This window comes from Apium graveolens, chromosome 4 (genome assembly GCF_009905375.1).
Source record: "Apium graveolens cultivar Ventura chromosome 4, ASM990537v1, whole genome shotgun sequence".
Classification (NCBI taxonomy): Eukaryota; Viridiplantae; Streptophyta; class Magnoliopsida; order Apiales; family Apiaceae; genus Apium; species Apium graveolens.
The window spans coordinates 202,560,272-202,587,583 of NC_133650.1; the positions used below are offsets into that span (position 1 = coordinate 202,560,272).

The window sequence follows — 27,312 nt, forward strand, 5'->3', positions numbered from 1 at the left end:
TGATTCGCCTTGAAATTCATTGGATGTTGTGTCCTACTAGTCACTACTACATATTTGGACTTACATAGCATTTCTTTTTGCGCTTACATAACACTTTTAAGTGCTATGCAAGCCAGTGTTATGCAAGTACAAGTGTCTTGTATAGCACTTCTTATTATGCTATGCAAGCACCAGAACTTAAATACCATTTTTAAAAACGCTATGTAAGGAAGTGATACATAAGTGCTAACACTTCAATAACACTTGTATAAGTGATATGCAAGCACTATCTTTATTTTACTACTTCAACGGATGTTTACTGGATAAAGAAATTATTATTTTTTTCTAATTTCATTTTTATCAACAATAATTTCATAATTTAATAAAAAGTAATATTTTTTTATAAAGATTCAATATGAAAGATAAATGCTCAAATAAAAAATGAAAGTACTAGTGATAGCCCCTTTCTAAAAAGCAATTTAGAAATTACTGCAACATAGCTGATAATAAATCATTCCTTACATTGCATTCTTGTGCATACTAGTCTAAAATTTCTGATAATTATGAAAGAATGGAAAAGAATAAAATTATTGTGAACTATTCTGCTCACAACATCATCATGTCTGTAAAGTTATCTATCATGAGAGTACACCAGGCGCCCTTCAACAACACTGCATTCTTAACGCATAATCTTTATCCTACAAAATAACAATTGTTCACATCATTACAGATGAATCAATTGACTCACAAAAGTTACTAAATAAGTTATATATATATATATGATATATATAGGTACCTTTATTAAGGAGGTTGCGCGTGTGTGCTTAAACCCTTGAAGCATCTGTTTGCAGAGGTGAAGTGCAGTAGCAAAGCCAGCCCAACCGGAGCCAACAACAAATTTTTGCTTCTTCATTGATCATATTAGCCATATTACCATTATTGTTGATAAAAAATACATTGCTTTCATCACATACTATATTATCCAGTGCAACCATGCGAAAAGAAAACCGCGAAAATGGTTCTAACTCTTCTTTGCTGACTATGGTTTCCTTCGAATGAAAATTTGGAAAGAGTGCCTTCAGGGGAGCCAATGTCTCTTCTACTCGATATACTTTGCCTAAAGCCACATACAGATGAACATTTTTACTGTACCCAGTGCTCTCAACATTAGACCTACTTCTTCAGGAGTAAGTGGGTCGCTAATCTGTAAATCAAAGAAGAGATTATTATCCGACTATCATAAACCATTTATCCTACTTAAAATAGACTTGTGGGCAAAGACATGTTTGAGATGAAAATTCATAACTTATCAATGTAGAAACATGTTCTAAACACTGAAGATATCTATACTTCGGTACTTCACATGATTATTGTATTTTTATACTCTTCTAGAATAAACAATTAGTTATCGAAGACTTGGCAAAAAAAATTCCAAGTCCTTGAAATAAATTCTAACATGTCGAAGCAAAACTTTGATCACTTGTGTAGAACGGGGCTCAGCACATATGTTTAGCAGTCCCTAAAACTAAGTTTTAGGTTATACTAATCAAACAAAATCGGGAAACCTTACGTGCAGTGTTTTCCACCTTCTACGTAATTTGCCCAATACATTTTTCTCCTTCTCTCCTCCACTATAGTAGCAACCTGAGAATGCAAGCATATCAGGTTCAAACTTGATACACGAAACATACTATTGCATGGATATATCAAAATGATCATTGTAGTTGTGTTTCCATCCACAAAAGTCATTCCAATTTACTCTTTGATTTATTCACTCAAACTAATTTATTAAGAATCTGAAGTCTTTTCTTTACAGTTTGCCTATTAAGTTAATATAGCAACAACTCCTCCAGAGAAGTAACATCAGCTACGATGACATGTGACAATATTATCGTTAAAATCCAACTCAAAAACATATATAAACATGAACAACGAAATGCCAGCATAAATACATAATACATATCTTACAATGCACAATCCAGATCAAGGCACAACCATCATTAACTTGTACCAAGAGTGCACGGTTCGTGTTAGTCCATTACAGGTCCACTCAAATTTCTGGACAAGTTACTTTGGTTCTAGAAAAGTCTAAAACAGTATATAAAGTCCAATACACCCTTTACAATTCTATTCAAACACATATAAAAATGCACATTTTAGCTTTGGATCAAGTTTCAATTATTTATTTATCTGCAGATCATGCATTTATGTGTTCAGATTAGCTAGAATATGCAACGACCAACATTCTGAAGTACATGTAGAACCTCTATAATTAAGATAGTTAAGTGGAACTTAAGATTTATTATACAGATCAGAAATTTGATAGATACCTGAAAGAGGGAAGATTGTCAATAAATTAAACGTCAGAAAGGGTGTGTTTGACTATATGATCAACCCTAGGAAGCTGGGATTCATGTGTCAAATACTCGGACACTCCAATCCCCGTATGAAGTACAGAGATACTTGCACAATCATGAAACAAATAATTTTTTCAAATGTCCTCGAAATTGGTCTGAAGTAGCTATTACACAGAACCGAAGTATTGACATTAGTTATCCTAAAGCAAATTGTTTTAAAGTACCTAAGATAGATTAAAGATGCAAGAAGGAGCACAATCTACATGACACATTATTGCATCAATTTAAATGATGAAGCTTTACTCCAGTTCTTTGTTGGTTTAAACCACCACTGGTTGCAATGCACACGTACCGATTCTCCTATGTGATTTCTTCAGCTTCTGTTAATTGAATAGCAGAAACAACTTAAACTTAATTACTAATCATGAAACCGAAAATGTATGTATTACGTGTATGTATGTGTGGCGAGTATAAACTTACTTGCAAAGTCATTGCTGGCCTTGCAGCATCCATAAAAGTATTTGGACCACGATCTCCAAATATTACCATTATCAGTTATTGCATCGCCCGCATAATCCTTAATAACATTAATAAAAAAAAGAAATAATCAAACCTCATTTCACGACATTTGAATTTTATATAATTAGCGGTAAATAGAAGTCCTTACCCAAACGTGAAATTTACCACCACCAGCACCAACACATAAAGCAATTACAAATGAGTCCTAGCTTTTGTTGATGGAAAAGTACTAGGGCATGCTTCTGACTATTTTATACTCCTCAAAACTCTTTTAAGATAAATAAGTACTAGGGTCTCATTCATAACTTACACTTGTTAGTAAGAATTCCTACATTGGTATTCTAATTAGACTGGATGACAGAAATGTACACACCATTCTGATAAAGGATGTTTACCATTCCATTTCTTTGTCAGTGCTCCTTGAATTGACTATTCGGAATAACGTTGACATGCTTCATTTCTTACCTGCAATCACAGGCATAGACAGATGTGTATGTGATTAAATATCACTAACAAAAATCCCTCGGATTTACAAATTTTAATAACAATATATGCATCAATAACCCCTGACTTTCTTTTTTTTCTAAATATATACATTCTCTAAATATAATATAGCCTTAGTTTGTTTCAACAAAAATATAAAAAGATAAAAAAATCAGGCATTTCCCTCAATTTTAAGTTCGTATAAAAACTAAGTTATATCCAACAAAGAAGAAATATTTATTACACTGGATGGAAATCTAAGCTCCTTGCAGAATAATGATTAGAACATTAGCACTATTAGGCTTCCCCGTAGATGCCAGCACTACTATAAAGATAAATGAAATGATGTCATGGAATAATAAAAGAGAGAAAATGCTATCAAGGCGAAATATGAAAATGTAAAACTTAGGTATGACACTGTAGTAAACTTAAATAAACATGAAAATGTACAAGCCTCTGTCAAAGCGACAAATATATGTCAATTGGTATATATAGACTATAGCATGTATTACTATGATTTTCAGAATTATAAAAACATACCTTTACCAATATTGGCTGTCCATGCTTTAAACTACTACTACTATGTACTTACATCGTGTTTAGAGCTTTTGAGAGTATCTTGTTCTCTGATAGAGACTACAAGGCTACCAAAATCGCACCAGCTTTCAACTTTCCAGTATTTAATCTACAAATATAAACTAGACTATACTTTGAAATTAAAAAAAAATGATCTTTGAGATTTCTTAGTGGGGTTCCCAAACTGGAAAGAATTATGGTAAACACATATTATACTTATATAAATGATGAGTAAAACTTGCTATTTTTGTGATCTTCTCTGGAAAATCAGAGAAGATCATCTTCACTTAAATTATAGGTAAATTTTAGAGGGTGTTTTCTTATCAGAAGGTCCTCCCCTCTTCAAGTATTACTCAACCACACCTTTGCCACCCTCTTGGGGCGTCAAATTTCCAAAATCTTAAAATACAAGACTTCTGATCATTTCTTTGCAGAAACTATTACCCTCTCTTGTGCTTTTTTTAAAACTCTAAAGAAGATAGAGAAATGACCTACACCAATAACATCTATAGATTATCAATCAAACTCAACATTAACCAAATAAATTTACTAAAATTTTGAAACTTATATTCTGATTTTTCCAAAGAAGATAAGAAAAACTAGGGTGACCAACCACATTGATCAAGGTCGGACCAAATTTAGATTATCTCTCAATTGCAAACTCTTACAGAGTAAATAAGTCATTATGGTAAATATAAATTATACTTATGTGTGAAACCTCTATTTTTCAATCATATCTTTTCACATCTAGAAAAATTGATGTGAATAACATGACTAATTCCAAGTATCATGGAATCCAGGAAGACACAGTGACTACAATCAGAAAAATGGTCAGGATTAGCTCTCTGTTCTGGGATAAGATCAATTCTATAAATATAAGGATGTGCATATTATCGCAACTGAGATAATATAGTTATGCCAGGTATATAAGTTGGGTTGCTCATATCAGCATCAAGCACCTTCATTTGGTCTAATGATGAAAAACTAAATTAAACACAAAAGATAAACCTCTAACTAAGTATGCCTGATTCAGTACTAAAACAGGGCAAACAAGTGAAGAATAACCCCTAATTAAAACCTCTAAAATCATCAAGTTAAAAAAAACCTAATCAAAAACCCTAAATTAGAAAACCCATAATTTGAATACTCACGAATTGATATGAATGTGATACGAAGGCAGGATACTCACAAATCGTATAAAATTAAGATGATGGTCAGGATTGGCTCTATGAAATTCATTTGATTAATTTGTTCGAATCAAAGGCAGAGCGATTAATAAAGACCCAGACACCATACCTCAGAGAAGATCCAGTAAAAACTTTCTGATGGAGGTTCAAAGTGCTTGCTCAATTTGCCCAGACTGGTTCTATAAATTGCCTCTCAGTGCGGTGAGGACGGACGCATTGTGTCGCATAAATAAATTACTCTTATGATAACTTACAATATGTTTACTTCAATAGCTCTTCTATAACCGTTAACTAGTATTTAAAAATAAATTAAAAATAAAATTAATTTACTTAGAATACACTATCATATATAATACTTGCCCAAACGCTATACAACTTAAAACTTACATAGCACTTGCTGAATAAACATTATATTAGTATTAATTTTTAATTTATGTATATTTTTAATTTTACTTGGTATGACCTTGCATAGCATTTTTTTGAAAAACGTTATGTAAGTTGCTTTCTTGCATAGCACATAAAAAAGAGCTATTTAAGTAGTGTATCCTAAGTTCAAATTTGTAGTAGTGAGTTGATCCTTCAGCATCTCCCTCTGAGTTGTTGCCATGTTGACTTGAAGATTCTCCGTCAGTAGCAGTGGTATCTCCATTGTTGCCAAAGTTTCCATCACCATTACCTTGAGTATCATCATGATTAACAGGTTCTTCACCAGCAACAACCTCAGGTTCTTGATCATGTTCTGATTCTGAATCTGACATGTCATCAAACTTCAGTTTCTCAGAAGAATCTTCAGTTTGGATACTAGGGAGTTTAGTGTCATCAAATGTAACATTGACACTTTCAGTTACTTTGTGTTGATCAATGATATACACTCTGTATGATCTTCTTCCATATCCAACAAAAATACCCTCATATGCCTTTGCCTCGAATTTACCACGACGATCATCTTCATCCTTGAGCACGAAGCATCTGGCACCAAATACATAAAAGTATTTGATAGAAGGTTTCTGTTCATTCAAGATCTCATAAGGAGTTTTCATGAAGTCTTTGTTGATTAAAGTTCGATTCTGAGTATAACATGCAGTATTGACAGCTTCAGCCCAAAAGTACATTGGAAGAACTGATTCACTTAACATCGTTCTTGCAGCATCAATCAACGTACGATTCTTCCTTTCTACCACTCCATTTTGCTGAGGGGTTCTAGGAGCTGAAAATTGTCTGGTAATCCCTTTGTCTGTACAGAATCCATTGAGAAGTGAGTTCTTGAATTTTGTTCCATTATCTGACCTTATTGCTCTAACAGGGACATTAGAATCTAACTCGATCAACTTGATATGATCAATCACAACTTGTGGTGTTTCATCCTTAGAGTGAAGGAATAAAACCCACGTATACTTGGAATAGTCATCAACTATCACAAGACAGTAACACTTCTTTGACATCGAAAGAACATTAACTGGTCCAAATAAATCCATGTGCAATAATAGCAGAACACCAGTTATGGAGGATGTGTTAGTGCCTCTCTGACTTGCTTTCTTTGACTTTCCTTTCTGGCAAGCCTCACATAGTCCTTCTGGGGAGAATTTCAGCTGAGGCAGACCTCTGACCAATTCTCTTTTGACAAGAGAATTCATTGTTTTAAAATTGAGATGAGAAAGTCTTTTGTACCATAGCCAACTCTCATCTGACGATGCCTTTGCATAAGAACAATTGACTTCAGGATTGCTTCCAGAGTTCATGTCAGCTACGAACAGATTTCTTTTCCGGATTCCCATCAAGGAGGGTTTTTCATTTTTCTTGTGCAGAATCTGACACTTTAGCTTGTCGAATAAAACATTGTAGCCGTTGTCACAGAAATGACTAATGATAAGCAGATTGTGTTCAAGTCCTTGCACAACATACACATTTTCAATGATAACATTTCCAGCTAGCAAACAGCCATATCCCTCCATTAAACCTTTGTTGTTATCTCCAAAGGTAACCACTGGGCCAGCTTTCTCAACCACATTTGATAGCAGGGCTCTATCTCCGGTCATATGTCTTGACGATCCGCTGTCAAGAATCCACACTACCGGTTGTACCTGTTTAATGCCCTGCAATACAAATGGATTAGACCTTCTTCGGGAACCCAAGCTTGGCTGGGTCCGGCATACTTGTAAAATTGGCCTTTATCAGGCAAAACAACATTCTTAATTTTAATGTTCTCAACTTTCTCAATGACTGGACATTTGACCTTGTGAACAACCTTGACAAATTTATGTTTAGGCTTAGGCACAAATGTCTCCTTTCTAGCTTTAGGAGGACTAGCAGTCTTAGACCTATCATGCTTCATATTATTCACATGCTGACGAGGAGTAGTCTTATCATTAGAAATATGTATACCATTAAAATAAGCATACATCAAATTAAAAGCACAAGACATACAATCAGGAACACCACATGCTTTATGAGAGGAATTAACAATAGGCAACTTATGCATGGTAGACATGGCATTTGTGTTATCCAACTCATGTGTGTCTGAGTTAGTCTTAGTTGCTTTCACAACTTTGACTGGAACCTTTGACACACTTGACTTGGAAACAGCTTTCTCATTAGCATGATCTTCAGCACGGATTTCTTCTTGAATAATAAATGAGGTCTCATCAAATGGTTCAGCAATTGATTCTTTATAGAGGGGTTCATCAACACCCTTAAGCACATGTGGTACTTCCCTGCCTTTAGCACAGACATGAGGAGGAGAGTTTATGCCTAATTTTCCAATAGCGACATTGTAATCATAACCTATTCCAGATGTTTGATTAACAGCTTGCTTATTGTAAAACTCTTTGGACTTCGAACAAGAATTAAAGTAAGCTTTAACCTTAGCCTCAAGACCGGTGATCTTGTCTTTAAGAATAGTTTCGAGTTGTCTATAACAGTCAACTCTATTCTCTAGAAAAGATACTTGTTCTTTTAATTTATCTTGATTAATGTGCACAAGTCTTAATTCATTGACCTCTTTCTCAAGGTCTTTGATTTGTTGATTTAACATTTCATTATCACGACGAGCACAATCTAAGGAACCTCCTAGATGATAAAACTAATTCAGCATCAGTAAATTTTACCTCTTTTCTTGACGATGAGGTGTTTGCATCACTAGCCATGAGAGCAAGATTCCCAACTTCTTCATCTTCACTGTCAGTATCATCCCAGCTTCTTCCCTTTGCCAGGTAAGCCCTTTCAGATTTACTCTTCTGATTAGAATCGTAAGAGTTCTTCCTAACTTGTTTTGGCTTCTTACATTCTGTGGCAAAGTGTCCCAACTCACTGCAGTTGAAGCATCGAATGGTGCTTCGATCAACCATCCCTGTTTTGTACCCACCACTGTTGGTGTTAGAGGATGAATCCACCTTTCTGGAATCTGTTGTAGTTGGACTTGTACTTGAACTTGGGATTCCTTTTGAATCTGACATTTGAGAATCTCTTGACAATCAGGGCCATTGACTCATCCTCCAATTGCTCCAGTTCTTCCAAGGAATAAAAATCATCTCCTGATTGATTTGTAGTAGGAGGATCAAATTCTGCTACTATCACATTTTCTTCAACCTTGGAAGACTGTACCATTCTTTCTGACTATTGAGATTGTTGTTGATATTGTGGTTGTTGTTGTTGTTCATCAGCTACTAGAGCAGTAGACGTGCTGACCACTCTTCATTTCCCGTAAACTTCCTTCTGCTGAATCTGCTCGAACTCATAAGTCTTTAACACACCATAGAGCCTTTCCAAAGAAATCTCACTCAGATCTCTTGCTTCTCTTATGGTAGTGATTCTATGTTCGAGATGAGTTGGCAGTGTTAAAAGGAACTTTTTGTTGACCCCCCTGATGGAATAGTATTTACCATTAATGTTCAGGTTGTTGATCAATGCATTGTACCTCTCAAACACTTCAGTGATTCCTTCTCCTGGATTGGATTTAAAGTATTCATACTCAGAGGTTAGGATTTCTAACTTATTCTCCCTAACTTCCTCTGTGCCTTCATTAATAACCTCAATAGTTTCCCAGATGTGTTTGGAATCTTTACAGTTCATCACATGTCTATTCATCAAGGGATCAAGGGAATCTACTAAAATTAATTGAAGGCTAGCATCCAGGGAGGCTTCTTCTTTTTCAGCAGGAGAAAAATCCTCAGGATCTTTCACATAAGTTCTTGCTTTGGTAATCACCACATCATTTTCTATTACCTCTGGTTCAATAACCATCGGAATTTTTGGACCTTTCTTTAACACTTCCAGATATTTGGAATTTGCAACTTGTAAAAACAATAGCATCTTCTTCTTCCATATAACATAATTTTCTTCATCGAATAGTGGAATTTTAACGGTTCCAACTTTTTGTGTAGTCATTATGAATTTTTGAGTAAATAAAAATTCAAGGAGTGAAAGAATCACAAAAGTCTAGGATCTTGATTTGTTAGTTAATCAGAAGGCTCTGATACCAATTGTTAGGTCTCAATATGTTTGTAGAAGGGGGGTTGAATACAAACAATACCGTTTAATCGAATAAAATGTGGAATAAAAAAGTAAAACAAAATTCAAGTTAAATAAAACTATTATTAAACTTGAAAGGTGTTACAACAAACGGTATCGTTTACAAGGGATTAATCTCAAATCAATTATTACAAATCTAGAATAAATTCGACATGAACTTTTTCTATTTTTGAAATAAAAAGATCAAATGCTAAAAGCGATTTGAGATTAAGTTCTAGGGATTTCGATCCGCTAGATAGTTACACAAGAACAAGAAAAGGATTTCTAGTGGATTAGATTTAACAATATATACTAGAAATAAATGATCTGTGTAATTTGCAATAAGTTCTCTGCAGGTTTCTTTTGTTCTGTGTTATGCTGAATTTGATATTCAATTCTCTGCTTCTCTTGAAAAACAGCTGTTTTGTTTTAATAATGAATCCTGTGATTTTTAACTAGCAAGACAATGCATTTAGCTCAGCATGACAATCCTTTGAACTGGTAAGACTTTCGGTAGGACTATCAATTGAACTGATAGGACTTTCGACAAGACAATCTAAATGCACTAGCATGACTTTCGGTATGACTATTGATTGTCATACCGATTGTCTTGCTAATACAAAAGATAGTCTTGCTGGATTAAAACAAATTTTAATCAAATAATAATTCTGAATTAATTAATCAATTAATTTAATTAATCAATAAATTAATCTTTGCAGATTTAATTTATTCTCTTAATTAATTTATATGACTTAATTAATTAATAGAGAATTAATACTAATCTTGAGCAGCAACCATTCTTCTGAAAATCTTCTGAAAATCACTGTCAATTATGAATCAATTCCACCACTTCAATGTTGACACTCGATGTACTGTCTGGTTCATGAGTGACTAACTTCCGTGACGTTTCTTCATGCCTTGACCTTGATACTCTTGATATTCTTCAGACTAAATCCTTGTAATTTAATTGATATCCTGACGAGATCTCTGTCACTTGATTAAATCCACAATCTTGATTTATATCACTGAGGCTTGATCAATTTCTTGAGCTTCTTCCAGTGAATTAAGTCATCAAGTTTGTAGAAGAACAATGTTACTTAATCCTTTGACATATGTAACTCTGAGAGATCTCTCGGACGATAGGACCACTATTTACTTGTTACATCCTTATTTGAGTTGAGTTAAATCCTCGAATAAATAAATAAATAGGCTATGACATATGCCTTTCAATCTCGCCCTATTTGTTTGTTAGACAATAACAACAAATACCTAGAGGATAACTCAACTAACAAATAAGAAAAAGATATAAACAGTAATGCAAAGTAAATAGCAGAAAAGTTATGGATTATATTTAACATTTTCCAGATTCCAAAAGAAATTTACAAGTGAATACAAGATAGATGTTCCTCTAGTCTAAACATATAACTACATTAGTCTATCTTGATTCATAAAGCTCTAATTATATTACATTGAGTTTTGAGCTAATTGAATTCATTTGTCTTCCCTTCCGAATTCACCTTCTTCCAACTCTTCGCCTTCTTCCAAATCTTGAAGCAACACCTTGTCAAAGACACGATCCTTTTCTGAAGTGAAGTTGTCTGGCCTGACTGGTTGAACTCCAACTGTCTTTAGCTTATTCTTGAGTTGATTGTACCTTTTAATATTCTTTTCACAATAAGCTTGAATCAGATCAGCTGCTTGAGTTTTCAACATGGATGAATATCCAGCAGTTCTTAAGTGATATTCCATCCAGACAAGATGCTTAGCTGAGTAGTCTTTAAGAGATTGTGAATCGAGCTGGCAGATTTGAAGACAGTCAGACTTAAAGAATCTTACCTGATGAGGATTGTTGACCACTTGAGGACTAGCCCTGCTGGCAAACTCTTTGAGCCTTTCTCGAAGAACTTCATTCAATTCTGAGCTTCTTTTGACTTTGTTGAGAAGAACCCAAATCTCTGACAAAGAACGATTCTCAAACAGATGAAGTGACACCTTGAAAGATCCTTCGCTTTGACAATATACAAATATGCTCATCTCATTTAGGGATCTGTCAAAGGCAGCTGTGATCCTTGAGACTTCAGTCTTTATAGCATTCATGTATATGTCATTGTTTGGATTAGAGATCTTCAGCTTGTCCGGAAGGTGTAGAAACTGCCTATCATTGTTTGTGCTCAACTGAGGCATATCAAGTACTCTCCTAGCTTCATCCCATTTTTCACCAATCTTCAGTCTGACATCTCTTCTACTTTCTTGAGCCTTAATGTCATGAAGACGTTGCTTTTGAAGAGTTTCTGTTCTTTGGATGTCTTTCCTCATGTCAATGATCTGGGATACTTTTTTGAGTTCAGCTTCTTTTCTTTTCAACTCTGACTGTTGCTGCTGAAACTCTTTCTCAAACAGAGGATCCACTGGAGCTTCCTCTTCCCATTCTCCAAAATCACTTTCCTCCTCAGCTTCAAAGAAACCATCTTTATCTTCCAAGACTGGTTCAGTGGGAACGTCACAAATATCAAAGTCATCTTGTTCTCCACTATAGTAGATATCATCAGGCTTCCCTGTGCGTCCAGCAGACGAATCTTTTTCTTTTTCCTTTTCACTTCTCCCTTTCTTCTCCCCCTTAGTTGAGGAATCCTCTACAGACTTTCCCTTAGATCCTCCATGACCTCCATCACCTCCAGAGCCTGAGCCTCCACCAGACGACCCTTCAAAGAAAGTCCTTTGTTCTTCATTAGGGCAATGAGAATTTTTGATCATGTAGTACAGGTGCTTCATCCCTTCATTCAGATGCTCCATGCCCGTCTTTATCTTCAGAAATCTGGAAGAATCTAGTGAATGATTCATTTCAACCAAGTCTTCAAGAGAAGTCATTCTTGTATGTAGAGAGCCAAAGTTTGAAATGTCGTCAGCTGATAACGTTGGAGATGCCTGGATTGAGTTAAGCTTTGGTACAACAGATGTCTTCAAATCTGATATTTCAGTCCTAATGAGAGCCAGCTGATTATTGACAGAGGTGGAAGAAGAAGATCGTTCAACCACTTGTGCTTTGAATGATTTAGCTTCAGCCTGACTTTTTACAAGTTGTTCCTTGAGATCAGCAATTTGAGCTAACAGATTTTTAGTGTTTGTGTCTGTGTGTGCGCTCACCTGATTATCTCTCCTGTTTAATTCACTCAACTCACGTGCTTGTGTATCTCTCAATATAATTGCTCGTGAGGAGTCTTCCTGATGCTGAACTTCTGTACCTGCATTTAAAATCACCCTAGCCTCTTCAAGAGAGGTCAGTGGTGGTGCAATGGGAATTCGCGAGTCCCGATCCTCAGTCAAACCTATCTTTTTATGTGAAATAGATGTCTGAATTGCTTCAGGGATAGATTGACTGAGTTGCCCTCCACTTTCTCCAGATAAATCTGTGAGTGGAGAATCCCGTGAGGGAGGGAGCCAGAGGTGTTGGATCTGGGAGGGGAGAAAATGACTCTATTAAAGGTGGCTGAGAGTCAGATTTTCCCTCAGAAGCATGTGACTGCTCTTCTGCCATAACTATGGTATGCACTGTAACCGACTCAATGTGCACTCCTCGCTCCATGTCCTGAGTATCATCTACTGGTCTGTATGCTTCCATTGTGAGTAATGGAATTGTGCTTGACTCAGTACAGGATGCCATGGTCCTATGGCGAATTTCAATAGATTCATCCTGTTGAGAGAATATTTCTAGTAACTGTTTAGTGGCCATTTCAAAGTCCATGTCCTGTTGGGAGGACAAGGATGGGCTTTCAGATGCCACAGTAAATGTTCTTCTTTTCTTGCGTGGAGGCAGAGCTGAGGGTTCATTCACATCCACTAACATACTACTTCCTACTAACCTTCTAGGCAACATTTTAGACAGTGGGGGAGAGGTTGAGATAGGTTGTGACTCTGTGTTTGGCTCTATGACCTGGGATTGAAGCTGTGGTTCTACAACTTCATGGTCAGTCCTATCAACCACTGGGGGTCTTTCAACAGAAGTAGGAATAGGTTGAGTTTGAGGAATTATTACCTGTAGAGGAAGAGCATCTGATGTTTGAGCCTGGGTGGTTTGAACCACTGGAGGTTGAGCTTGCTGTTCATGACCGGGAAGATTGAAGATAGGTAAAGGAATGTAAGTGGCCATGAAAGCAGATACAAGTACTGGAACTTGCATGAATTTGAAAGTTGTGTCTTGGCGGGTGTAAATCTTTTTGCTTACTGGAGGGGGTTCGGTTACTGAGGAGTTAGCAAAAAGGGCTTTATGCTCAGGTGAGAGAATATATTCTGATATAAGCATGAGAAAACGAGCATAGTAGCACGAGACCCTACGATTTATAGAATGATCACGTAAAGCAGTAGTGAGACGTCTCAAAAGAATGGGTAAAAGTAGTTTACCAAAATTGATCTTTTGATTGAAAACAACCGCAAGACCAATATACTGCAGAGTGGAAGTGATGTTGTGAAAGTTGGATTTAGTGCAGTTGACAAACACTTTAGAAAGTGTATCGAAGAAAATGTCTCATTCAGAAACCAAATTGGATTTAGACAACTTGGTTAAATTAATCACCCCCTGTTAGTGAATAGCATGGAAAAAGTTTGAAATATCATTTTCAGAGGGCAAATTACAGAAATTGTCCATAGGAAAATTTAACGCTCGATTGATGACTGTTTCATCAACTACATACTGTGTGTTTGCCACGGTGAATGAAAAAGATTTAAAATCATCGGCCACGGTAGAGGTTGTGCAAATCAGTCTGAGTAGATCAACATTTAAAATCACATTTGATTTAATAGCAGAGCTAACAATCGAATGGTCATTTAAAAATCTAATCCAAGGCCTAAATTTTTCTACATCATATTTATCTGGATTAAAATAACCAACAAGATTATGCGAAACAATTTGGAAATTGAGAGCCATTTAAAAATAATAATAAGACACACACTTTCAGAATTTTAAGAGTAATATTAAGAAAATTTGAATTAATTAAATTAATTTAATAATTCGAATTAAATCAATTATATTCGAAAAATTTAGAAAGAAATGTATCTCGTTAAAGTTCTTAACTCACAAAAGCAGATATGCAAAATCACAAGACACAAAACCTAATTGAAATACACAAAACAAATTGATTTTAGGGAAAAATCGAATTAAAATATAAAAACAATAAAATGGGCAGCACTTCTGTATGTATATACGTGTATGTATATAACATGAGTGATGTTTTGTGAAGCTGAGTAAAAACTCGAGCAAGGAAGACAATGAGAACAATGGCGGTTTTGATCTGTTCGAAATGAGAGAGAGAGAGAGAGAGAGAGAGAGAGAGAGAGTAAAATAAGAGAGAAAAAGAAGACTGTTGGAATTTTGAACAAAAACTGAACTGAATGATTTAATCAAGACAAAGAGACGTTAAATAGACAACTGGTATGACAATTCGGGATAGTCTTACCGATTGTCATACCGATAGTCATACCAATATAACTGGTATGACAATCTGATAGTCATACCGATTGTCATACCAGTACAAAATAAAACAAAAAATATCTGATATTAATTTTATTACTAGCATGACAATCAATAGTCATACCGATTGTCTTGCCAGTTATAAAATTAAACTGAATTATTAAAATAAAAAACTGTTAAACTGGAATGACTTTCAGCAAGATAATTGTAATAGTCTTGCCGATTATCATTTCAGTTAAAAACACATAAAAACACAGAATATATAAAATATTACAATTACAGAAAACTGAAATGAATATGGCAGAAAATATTTACATAAATAAAATATTTCAGAGATAACTATATTTTCAGTCCAAAAATAGATTTCTCTTGAATTTTAGCAAATAAAATTCATAGAAAAATATTTTTAGAGAAAATAAAATATTCTGAGACATTAAAATTAACAAGTTGAGTAAATAAATAAGATAAGATAATAAAAATTACATAGAAATAAGCAAGAAATTCTGGAAAATGATAAAATAAATTTGCAAATGATTTTTTCATTTATGAAAAATTCATTTGTAAATTCACTCAAGAACAGATTTCAGATACTCACAAGTTTAATCACTAAAGTTATTCAACATACCCAATTTACCAACTAATTTGGTAAATGTGGATTCATCAAGAGGTTTAGTGAAAATATCTGCTATTTGTTCTTCTGTTGGAACAAAAAATAGTTCAACAGTACCATTCATGACGTGCTCTCTAATAAAATGATACCTGATGTCAATGTGCTTGGTCCTTGTATGCTGCACAGGGTTGTTGGTGATGGCTATTGCACATGTATTGTCACATAGAATAGGTATTTTGTTCAATACAGAGCCATAGTCCCGTAGCTGATTCCTAATCCACAAGATCTGAGCACAGCAGCTTCCAGCAATAATATATTCAGCCTCGGCCGTTGAATTTCAAACTGTTTGTTATTTCTTGTTGTACCATGAGACTAGTCTGCTACCTAGGAATTGACAACTCCCTGAGGTGCTTTTCCTATCAACAACACTTCCTGCGTAATCTGAATCTGTATATCCAACAAGGTTAAAACCAAATTCTTTAGGGTACCAAATACCTAGATTTGGTGTTCCCTTAAGATATCTTAAGATTCGTTTAACAGCAACGAGATGAATATATCTAAGATCCGCTTGGAACCTTGTACATAAGCATGTAGCATACATAATATCTGGTCTACTTGCAGTAAGATAGAGTAACGAGCCAATCATACCTCTGTAGCTTGTGACATCTACCTTAATGGAGTTTTCACATGGTCCAAGCTTGACAGTTGTAGTTGACGGAGTCCTTGCTGATACAGAATCCTCTAGATTATATTTTTTGAGGAGTTCTTTGAGATACTTGGATTGACAAATAAAAGTTCCATCTAACCTTTGATTTACTTGTAATCCAAGAAAGAACTTCAGCTCTCCCATCATGCTCATTTCAAATTTAATGTGCATTAACTTAGCAAATCTCTTACAGAGATTATCATTAGTAGACCCAAATATTATATCATCCACATAGACTTGGACTAATATAGTATTATTCTTATGCTTTTTAGAAAAGAGAGTTTTATCTATGACACCTCTAATAAAGCTATTTTCAATAAGAAATTCAGAGAGAGTGTCATACCATTTTCTCGGAGACTATTTGAGTCCATAGATAACCTTGAAAAGAAAGTAGACAAAATCCAAATGATCTGGATCTTCAAAAGCAGGAGGTTGCTCTACATATACCTCTTCATCCAGCTTTCCATTCAGAAAGGCACTCTTGACATCCATTTGATAAACTTTAAAGTTAGAGAATGCTGCAAATGCCAGAAATATCCTGATGGCCTCTAGTCTAGCCACTGGAGCATAGGTTTCATCATAATCAATGCATTTAGCTTGAGAATACCCTTTAGCTACCAGTCTTACTTTATTTCTTGTAACCACGCCATCTTCATCTAGTTTATTCCTGAATACCCACCGAGTACCAACAGCTTTTTTGTGTGTAGGTCTAGGTACCAGTTTCCAGACTTGTTGATGTTCAAACTGATTAAGTTCATCTTGTATAGCAATCACCCAATCTGGATCAGTCAGTGCTTCCTCAATCTTCTTAGGTTCCATCTCAGAAAGAAATCTTGAGAACAGACACTCATTTTGAGTAGCACGTCTAGTTTTGACTCCAATATCTGGATCACCAATAATCAACTCAAAAGGATGAGCTTTATTCCAAACAGTCTGTCTTGGAAGATTTGATCTTGATGATTCGCCTTGAAATTCATTGGGATGTTGTGTCCTACTAGTTGATCCTTCAGCATCTCCCCCTGAGTTGTTGCCATGTTGACTTGAAGATTCTCCGTCAGTAGCAGTGGTATCTCCATTGTTGCCAAAGTTTCCATCACCATTACCTTGAGTATCATCATGATTAACAGGTTCTTCGCCAGCAACAACCTCAGGTTCTTGATCATGTTCTGATTCTGAATCTGACATGTCATCAAACTTCAGTTTCTCGGAAGGATCTTCAGTTTGGATACTAGGGAGTTTAGTGTCATCAAATGTAACATTGACACTTTCAGTTACTTTGTGTTGATCAATGATATACACTCTGTATGATCTTCTTTCATATCCAACAAAAATACCCTCATATGCATTTGCCTCGAATTTACCACGACGATCATCTCCATCCTTGAGCACGAAGCATATGGCACCAAATACATGAAAGTATTTGATAGAAGGTTTCTGTTCATTCAAGATCTCATAAGGAGTTTTCATGAAGTCTTTGTTGATTAGAGTTTGATTCTGAGTATAACATGCAGTATTGACAGCTTCAGCCCAAAAGTACATTGGAAGACCTGATTCACATAACATCGTTCTTTCAGCTTCAATCAATGTACGATTCTTCCTTTCTACCACTCCATTTTGCTGAGGGGTTCTAGGAGCTGAAAATTGTCTGGTAATCCCTTTGTCTGTACAGAATCTATTGAAAAGTGAGTTCTTGAATTCTGTTCCATTATCTGACCTTATTGCTCTAACAGGGACATTAGAATCTAACTCGATCAACTTGATATGATCAATCACAACTTGTGGTGTTTCACCCTTAGAGTGAAGGAATAAAACCCACGTATACTTGGAATAGTCATCAACTATCACAAGACAGTAAAACTTCTTTGATATCGAAAGAACATTAATTGGTCCAAATAAATCCATGTGCAATAATTGCAGAACACCAATTATGGAGGATGTGTCAGTGCCTCTGTGACTTGCTTTCTTTGACTTTCCTTTCTGGCAAGCCTCACATAGTCCTTCTGGGGAGAATTCCAGCTGAGGCAGACCTCTGACCAATTCTCTTTTAAAAAGAGAATTCATTGTTTTAAAATTGAGATGAGAAAGTCTCTTGTGTCATAGCCAACTCTCATCTGACGATGCCTTTGCATAGAAACAATTGACTTCAGGATTGCTTCCAGAGTTCATGTCAGCTACGAACAGATTTCCTTTCCGGATTCCCATCAAGGAGGGTTTTTCATTTTTCTTGTGCAGGATCTGACACTTCAGCTTGTCGAATAAAACATTGTAGCCGTTGTCACGGAATTGACTAATGCTAAGCAGATTGTGTTCAAGTCCTTGCACAACATACACATTTTCAATGATAACATTTCCAGCTAGCAAACAGCCATATCCCTCCGTTAAACCTTTGTTGTTATCTCCAAAGGTAACCACTGGGCCAGCTTTCTCAACCATATTTGATAGAAGGGCTCTATCTCCGGTCATATGTCTTGACGATCCGCTGTCAAGAATCCACACTACCGGTTGTACCTGTTTAATGCCCTGCAATACAAATGGATTAGACCTTCTTCGGAACCCAAGCTTGGCTGGGTCCGGCATACTTGTAAAATTGGCCTTTATCAGGCAAAACAACATTCTTAATTTTAATGTTCTCAACTTTCTCAATGACTGGACATTTGACCTTGTGAACAGCCTTGACAAATTTCTGTTTAGGCTTAGGCACAAATGTCTCCTTTCTAGCTTTAGGAGGACTAGCAGTCTTAGACCTATCATGCTTCCTATTATTCACATGCTGACGAGGAGTAGTCTTATCATTAGAAACATGCTTACCATTAAAATAAGCATACATCAAATTAAAAGCACAAGACATACAATCAGGAACACCACATGCTTTATGAGAGGAATTAACAATAGGCAACTTATGCATGGTAGACATGGCATTTGTGTTATCCAACTCATGTGTGTCTGATTTAGTCTCAGTTGCTTTCACAACTTTGACTGGAACCTTTGACACACTTGACTTGGAAACAGTTTTCTCATTAGCATGATCTTCAGCACTGATTTCTTCTTGAATAATAAATGAGGTCTCATCAAATGGTTCAGCAATTGATTCTTTATAGAGGGGTTGATCAACACCTTTAAGCACATGTGGTACTTCCCTGCCTTTAGCACAGACATGAGGAGGAGAGTTTATGCCTAATTTTCCAATAGCAACATTGTAATCATAACCTATTCCAGATATTTGATTAACAGCTTGCTTATTGTAAAACTCTTTGGACTTCGAACAAGAATTAAAGTAAGCTTTAACCTTAGCCTCAAGACCGGTGATCTTGTCTTTGAGAATAATTTTGAGTTGTCTATAACAGTCAACTCTATTCTCTAGAAAAGATACTTGTTCTTTTAATTTATCTTGATTAATGTGCACAAGTCTTAATTCATTGACCTCTTTCTCAAGGTCTTTGATTTGTTGATTTAACATTTCATTATCACGACGAGCACAATCTAAGGAACCTCCTAGATGATAAACTAATTCAGCATCAGTAAATTTTACCTCTTTTCTTGACGATGAGGTGTTTGCATCACTAGCCATGAGAGCAAGATTCCCAACTTCTTCATCTTCACTGTCAGTATCATCCCAGCTTCTTCCCTTTGCCAGGTAAGCCCTTTCAGATTTACTCTTCTGATTAGAATCGTAAGAGTTCTTCCTAACTTGTTTTGGCTTCCTGCATTCTGTGGCAAAGTGTCCCAACTCACTGCAGTTGAAGCATCAAATGGTGCCTCGATCAACCATCCCTGTTTTGTACCCACCACTGCTGGTGTTAGAGGATGAAGATCCACCTTCCTGGAATCTGTTGTAGTTGGACTTGTACTTGAACTTGGGATTCCTTTTGAATCTGACATTTGAGAATCTCTTGACAATCAGGGCCATTGACTCATCCTCCAATTGCTCCAGTTCTTCCAAGGAATAAAAATCATCTCCTGATTGATTTGTAGTAGGAGGATAAAATTCTGCTACTATCACATTTTCTTCAACCTTGGAAGACTGTACCATTCTTTCTGACTGTTGAGATTCTTGTTGATATTGTGGTTGTTGTTGTTGTTCATCAGCTACTAGAGCAGTAGACGTGCTGACCACTCTTTCTTTCCCGTAAACTTCCTTCTGCTGAATCTGCTCGAACTCATAAGTCTTTAACACACCATAGAGCCTTTCCAAAGAAATCTCACTCAGATCTCTTGCTTCTCTTATGGCAGTGATTCTATGTTCGAGATGAGTTGGCAGTGTTAAAAGGAACTTTTTGTTGACCTCCCTGATGGAATAGTATTTACCATTAATGTTCAGGTTGTTGATCAATGCATTGTACCTCTCAAACACTTCAGTGATTCCTTCTCCTGGATTGGATTTAAAGTATTCATACTCAGAGGTTAGGATTTCTAACTTGTTCTCCCTAACTTCCTCTGTGCTTTCATTAATAACCTCAATAGTTTCCCAGATGTGTTTGGAATCTTTACAGTTCATCACATGTCTATTCATCAAGGGATCAAGGGAATCTACTAAAATTAATTGAAGGCTAGCATCCAGGGAGGCTTCTTCTTTTTCAGCAGGAGAAAAATCCTCAGGATCTTTCACATAAGTTCTTGCTTTGGTAATCACCACATCATTTTCTATTACCTCTGGTTCAATAATCATCGGAATTTTTGGACCCTTCTTTAACACTTCCAGATATTTGGAATTTGCAACTTGTAAAAATAATAGCATCTTCTTCTTCCACATAACATAATTTTCTTTATCGAATAGTGGAATTTTAACGGTTCCAACTTTTTGTGTAGTCATTATGAATTTTTGAGTAAATAAAAATTCAAGGAGTGAAAGAATCACAAAAGTCTAGGATCTTGATTTGTTCGTTAATCAGAAGGCTCTGATACCAATTGTTAGGTCTCAATATGTTTGTAGAAGGGGGGTTGAATACAAACAATACCGTTTAATTGAATAAAATCCGGAATAAAAAAGTGAAACAAAATTCAAGTTAAGTAGAACTATTATTAAACTTGAAAGGTGTTACAACAAACGGTATCGTTTACAAGGGATTAATCTCAAATCAATTATTACAAATCTAGAATAAATTCGACATGAACTTTTTCTATTTTTGAAATAAAAAGATCAAATGCTAAAAGCGATTTGAGATTAAATTCTAGGGATTTCGATCCGCTAGATAGTTACACAAGAACAAGAAAAGGATTTCTAGTGGATTAGATTTAACAATAAATACTAGAAATAAATGATCTGTGTAATTTGCAATAAGTTCTCTGCAGGTTTCTTTTGTTCTGTGTTATGCTGAATATGATATTCAATTCTCTGCTTCTCTTGAAAAACAACTGCTTTGTTTTAATAATGAATCCTGTGATTTTTAACTAGCAAGACAATCCATTTAGCTCAGCATGACAATCCTTTGAACTGGTAAGACTTTCGGTAGGACTATCAATTGAACTGATAGGACTTTCGGCAAGACAATCTAAATGCACTAGCATGACTTTCGGTATGACTATTGATTGTCATACCGATTGTCTTGCTAATACAAAAGATAGTCTTGCTGGATTAAAACAAATTTTAATCAAATAATAATTCTGAATTAATTAATCAATTAATTTAATTAATCAATAAATTAATCTTTGCAGATTTAATTTATTCTCTTAATTAATTTATATGACTTAATTAATTAATAGAGAATTAATACTAATCTTGAGCAGCAACCATTCTTCTGAAAATCACTGTCAATTATGAATCAATTCCACCACTTCAATGTTGACACCCGATGTACTGTCTGGTTCATGAGTGACTAACTTCCGTGACGTTTCTTCATGCCTTGACCTTGATACTCTTGATTTTCTTCAGACTAAATCCTTGTAATTTAATTGATACCCTGACGAGATCTCTGTCACTTGATTAAATCCACAATCTTGATTTATATCACTGAGGCTTGATCAATTTCTTGAGCTTCTTCCAGTGAATTAAGTCATCAAGTCTGTAGAAGAACAATGTTACTTAATCCTTTGACATATGTAACTCTGAGAGATCTCTCAGACGATAGGACCACTATTTACTTGTTACATCCTTATTTGAGTTGAGTTAAATCCTCGAATAAACAAATAGGCTATGACATATGTCTTTCAATCTCCCCCTATTTGTTTGTTAGACAATAACAACAAATACCTAGAGGATAACTCAACTAACAAATAAGAAAAAGATATAAAGAAATGGTGTATTTTCTGAGTTAAAAGGATGAGGGAGCCGGCTCATCTTGAAGCTATAGGACGCGCCCTCGGATAAAATATTGAAATATACAAGTATTTAGCAAGAAAGTGAAACAACATGCAAAGCATGCCAGGACGGAATTACAAGGAAGTTGATGAATATAAAATAATAAAATGGATTGCAGTTGCTCCTATTTTAATACACAACATGAAGAAAGTGAATACATGGAAAAATACATAAAACTGCTACGAAGCAAGGAAACATTGAGGAAGGGAATCTTTTACATAAGTTGATATGTCACTACTATGCATGTAAGAAGGAGAAGTCTAATTTGTACCGCAAGGGAGGAAGCTACATCATATAAATAAAAAATAAAGATCAAGGAACAGTGAAGGCGCGCCGTAAATTGGTGCATGCACGTGAAGGAAGAAAGGATATAAGATAGCACATGACGGTGACACAGGAAGAAGAGTTCATATTTTGTATGGCTTAAATGCTTAAATAAAGCAATAGGGATATGCGGAGAAGAAAATGAGCAAATATAAGTACAACTACATTACGTATGCATGGTAAATTATTTAAAAAAAGCAGATATATTAAACAAGGTGTGCCCACAAATTTCAAGAACAGATGGCATTGATTGATTTATGTTTCATATCTCAAGACGGGCTATTAAAATTAAACAAAAGACATATTATTGGTAGCACAAGGTGGTGCTAGACCTACAAGAGAGTTGATGATTTCAGTGCATGTGCAAGTGTTGCAATGGACGCGCCTTGTAATATGTACGTTGCCAAAGTACAAAAGTAAGGGGTCATAGAAGTCATAAAATGTGGGAACTACAATGGAAAATAAGTAGCGTGAATGATAAAATTATAGAAAGAAAGAATAATAGAAGTCGGTGACTTGATCGGATACCATACATGGCGCGTCATGGAAAATTGGATGGAAGATAAGCATGGCACCACGAGTAAATATGTAAATAATAATCACATGATTATAGGGCGCGCCCTCAAATAAGTTTTTCAGACAAAATTGATGTCAACATAATGATTTTCTGCTGCAAGGGTGAAGAAATAGATCTTGGCGAGACCCATATGGCATAAAACAGTATTTTCACTTCACTTTGCTACAGCCTGCTCAAAGAGATTTAATAATTAAATCTCCATGAACGTGAAGAATGTCGAGAAGACAACAAATTACACATCAATGTGATTAAAAAACATGGATTACATAAATGAAAGGGTTGGCCTGGAAATATCTAAGTCCTGTGACTATGAAGTTCATCTCAAAAAAGATGGTGAATAACTGGTTTTTCATAATATAATATATATATATATATAGAAGATGGGTAATGTTCGATGGTGAGTATTGTGAGATCATGGCGCGCTCTCGATTTATAAGCAAGGCATGTCCTCGGCCAAAATATTTTAGGTAGAGAACGTGGAAAGGATAACAAAGGTCATTGAAGAGGTCGTGGGGCTTTCATAAGGCTCGACTACTTGTGATGGAAGTTAGGGGTTTGTCCTGTCTAAAAATAATAACAGAAGTACGCACGTGGTTAATTCACAAAATCGACGACCAATAATAAATAAAGATTCAAGATGTAAGAAGATATATTCGTGTTGAGAGGAAAAAGCAAAGCCAATGTGATTGAAGTGGGAATCAAAATAAATATAATCAGCAAGGAACAAAGGATTAACCGAGGTACGTCATCCGAGTACACCCTGAGGGGTAGGGCACCTGCTAATGTTTCTCTGACGTCATGTAGTGCCACGTGAGGAAAAATATATCTGTTCTTTCTTAAAATCAAGAAAATGCCCAACCTCAGGAATACGTTCAACTTCAATAAAATTCCTCCAAAATAAATGTCTTGTTAGGAGATAATTCTTCACAAGATGGTTTCTTGCATCACTTATGTTTGGCGGAGATTGCTCTAAATCCCCTCCCGAGCATTGCCCTTGAAGATATTTTATAAAGCTTTAATACATAAAGATTTTGAAGAAGACCTTGTCGAGGTAGATCCTCCTCTTACAGAGGACGCGCCCTCCGAGTATGAAAACCCTTGTTGAGGTAGATGCTCCTCTTACAGAGGACGCGCCCTGCAAAGATGAACAGCTTATCGAGATAAATACTTCTCTTGCAGAGGAATCTCCCTCCAAAGGGGCATACCTTATCGAGGTAGAGGCACCTCTTACAAAGGAATCTCCTTCCAAGGATGAAGACATTGTTAAGATGGAGACAACTCTTACAAATGAAACTCCCTCCAAGGATGGTTTCCCGTGTCCAGGTAGATACTCCTCTGTAAGAAAACTCCCTCCAAGGATGAGTTTCCCTTGTCGAGGATGCGCCCTCCAAGGATGAATTTCTCTTGTCGAGGTAGATGCTCCTCTTACAGAGGACGCACCCTCCAAAAAAAATACCTTGTCGAGGTAGATGCTCTTCTTGCAGAAAACGCGCCCTCCAAGGATGAATACGTTGTCGAGGTAGATGCTACTCTTACAGAGGACGCGCCCTCCAAGGATGGAGAATTTATTGAGGATGATGCTCCTCTTGTAGAAAACGCGCCCTCTAGAGATAAAAACCTTGTCGATGAAAATGCTCCTCAAAGAGAGGGTGTACCCTCCAAGTTTAAAGACTTTATCGAGTTAGATGCATTTCTTACAGAGGAATTTCCCTCAAAGGGGTGGGAAAGATGCCAAGACCGAGGAAACGCCTTCATAGATGAAGATGCGGAGGGCGCGCCCTCATGATTAAGGATAACATAAATTTTTGCTTGGGTTTAAAGATAATGGAGACGAATGTCTTCCATGATTGACTTATTAATCAGTTAAAATTCTTTGGCTGCGCCTTGAAAGCTACACCAACATAAGTGCACCTTATTAAGAGAACGACGCGTACAAATTTTTGAAGCCAAAAAAGTTAAAATTTCCAATCCCATTTCCAATGACATATGGAATTTGGGGGGTAGTTGTTATATCTAAAATTTTGGTACAAAAGATATCCGGGTCAAATTCGGGTCAACATGATTTAATAAGCGCAGACAGCCAAGGGCGCATAACCAAGGGCGGACAGCCAGGGGCGGACGACCAAGGACAAACGGCCAAGGAAGGATGTCCAAGGAAATAAGTTTTTTGCCGGAAAAGTTAGGGTAAGCTCAAATCTTGGAAAAATTAGGGCGCGCCCAAACCCTTGGACAGCTTGGCACGCGCCCAAACCCTTGGACAGATCAGGGCAAGCCCTTACCTTTGCACATATTAGGGCGAGCCCTAAAAGATTCCTCGGACAGATTCCTTGGACGAATTCCTCGGAAATGATTACTTTGACAGATTCATACCTTGACTTTACTTGGACAGAGTTAAGGCGAGCCTTAACGTTGAATAATTCAGGGCACGCCCTATAAAGTAGAATGACAAAAGAAGAGATCAAAGGCTGATGACATAGGGCGGCGCCAACGTACAGAAATGTTTGACATGCTACTTGGACGAACTTTTTGGAAGATTCAAGGAAGATGGAGATTATTATTACTAACCTATTTGAAGCAGGTACTCTATTGAAGAACTCCTTCCTGTAGCACATCTACAGGAAAGGCGGTGTCCGTGGTCAGAGACCTCCAGGGGTATGCCTGATGAATGAAGACCTCCTCCTGTAGTCAATAGGTGTCCTCATTGGGGATGCGGGGTAAAATTTGGTGTGTGCTTTGGGAGTTTTGTCTCTGACGTTAACGGGTGTCCTCGTTGGGAGACTTCGGAGTATCCTGCACTTTACACCCAAAAGCTTAGGATCACTTGTCCTGTAATCTGGTAGGGGCTCCTTATCGGGGGCAAGGATGCGTCCAACATTTGGGGTGAACAACGGTTATACCTGCGTCCGCGGACTAGAGAAACAGCTGGTAGCGGAGGGTTATCCTTGGCCATGGAGATGCCTTATCCGTGAAGTCTCGAAGCCGCGGACGAGCCTTGGGCCTTTGTGGTTGGGTCTCATCGGCGGACATTCCTAAAGCTAGTAGAAGACGGTTTCCAGTGGGTTTCCTATTGAGCCTCGGGACAAGAAATCTAAACTCGTTAGGTTTCTTGTTCCCCAATAACTACGTTGGCTTGATTCCCTATAAAATAGGGATACGTAGGCAAATTGCAAGGGGGTCGAAAGCGAGAGTCTTAAGGAGCCACCATCAACCCTAAGCAATCTCAGCCACCAATAATCACCACCACCAAACACTGTTCATGTTTCCCGATGAATATTGTTCATAAAATCTAACGAGAACTGTTCACGTTTTCCGGTGAAAAACCACCATCACGGATCTCGTTTCCCGCTACGGACCTCAAATTTTTTTGTTATCAAATTCCTCCGTAAACATCTTGCATAAATTTTTATCGATTATTGAATAGGTTTACAAAATTTATTTTTAAATTGGTTTTGCACAATGAAGTTGATTAATCACCGTCTAGAAATTAATTTCGTTTAATCATAGAGTTGTAAAGTCTGATTACTATTTACTAGTATCGACTAATGTACAAAAACTATACAGTAAAAAGAAGTCAAATGAAATAAAACTGACAGTATAAAACTGAAAGAGTACGAGTAGCAGAAGGCAAGGCAGGAGGAAAGACAAGACAAGAGCAAAGGAGCAGGTGCGTGTGGGGGAGATGGTAATTGGTGGGTACCGCCCTACTGTTGGTTAAGTAATAGCAATGGC

At 36.4% G+C, this 27,312-nt stretch overlaps 1 protein-coding gene across 13 annotated transcripts; it reads right to left on the reverse strand.

The window, feature by feature from the left end:
- Positions 1-443: 443 nt before the first annotated feature.
- On the reverse strand, positions 444-5,369 carry LOC141720556 (O-fucosyltransferase 6-like). 13 transcript variants are annotated; one of them, XR_012574433.1, is made up of 7 exons: positions 3,583-5,362; positions 2,817-3,320; positions 2,561-2,716; positions 2,310-2,441; positions 1,550-1,623; positions 776-1,183; positions 444-677 (listed from the first exon to the last, which is right to left on the reverse strand). XR_012574433.1 is itself a non-coding variant. In XM_074523031.1 (7 exons), exons 3-6 carry the CDS (start codon positions 3,251-3,253, stop codon positions 1,097-1,099), a joined length of 261 nt encoding a protein of 86 aa, XP_074379132.1. In that variant the 5' UTR covers positions 3,254-3,320; positions 3,583-3,663; positions 5,211-5,369; the 3' UTR covers positions 444-677; positions 776-1,096. The 13 variants fall into 13 exon arrangements, 7 of the variants coding, with proteins under 7 accessions (XP_074379132.1, XP_074379139.1, XP_074379138.1 ...); XR_012574431.1 differs by lacking the exon at positions 2,310-2,441 and having other exon boundaries at positions 2,817-2,913; positions 3,004-3,320; positions 3,583-5,360; XR_012574432.1 differs by lacking the exon at positions 2,310-2,441 and having other exon boundaries at positions 2,817-2,913; positions 3,251-3,320; positions 3,583-5,359.
- Positions 5,370-27,312: the final 21,943 nt, after the last annotated feature.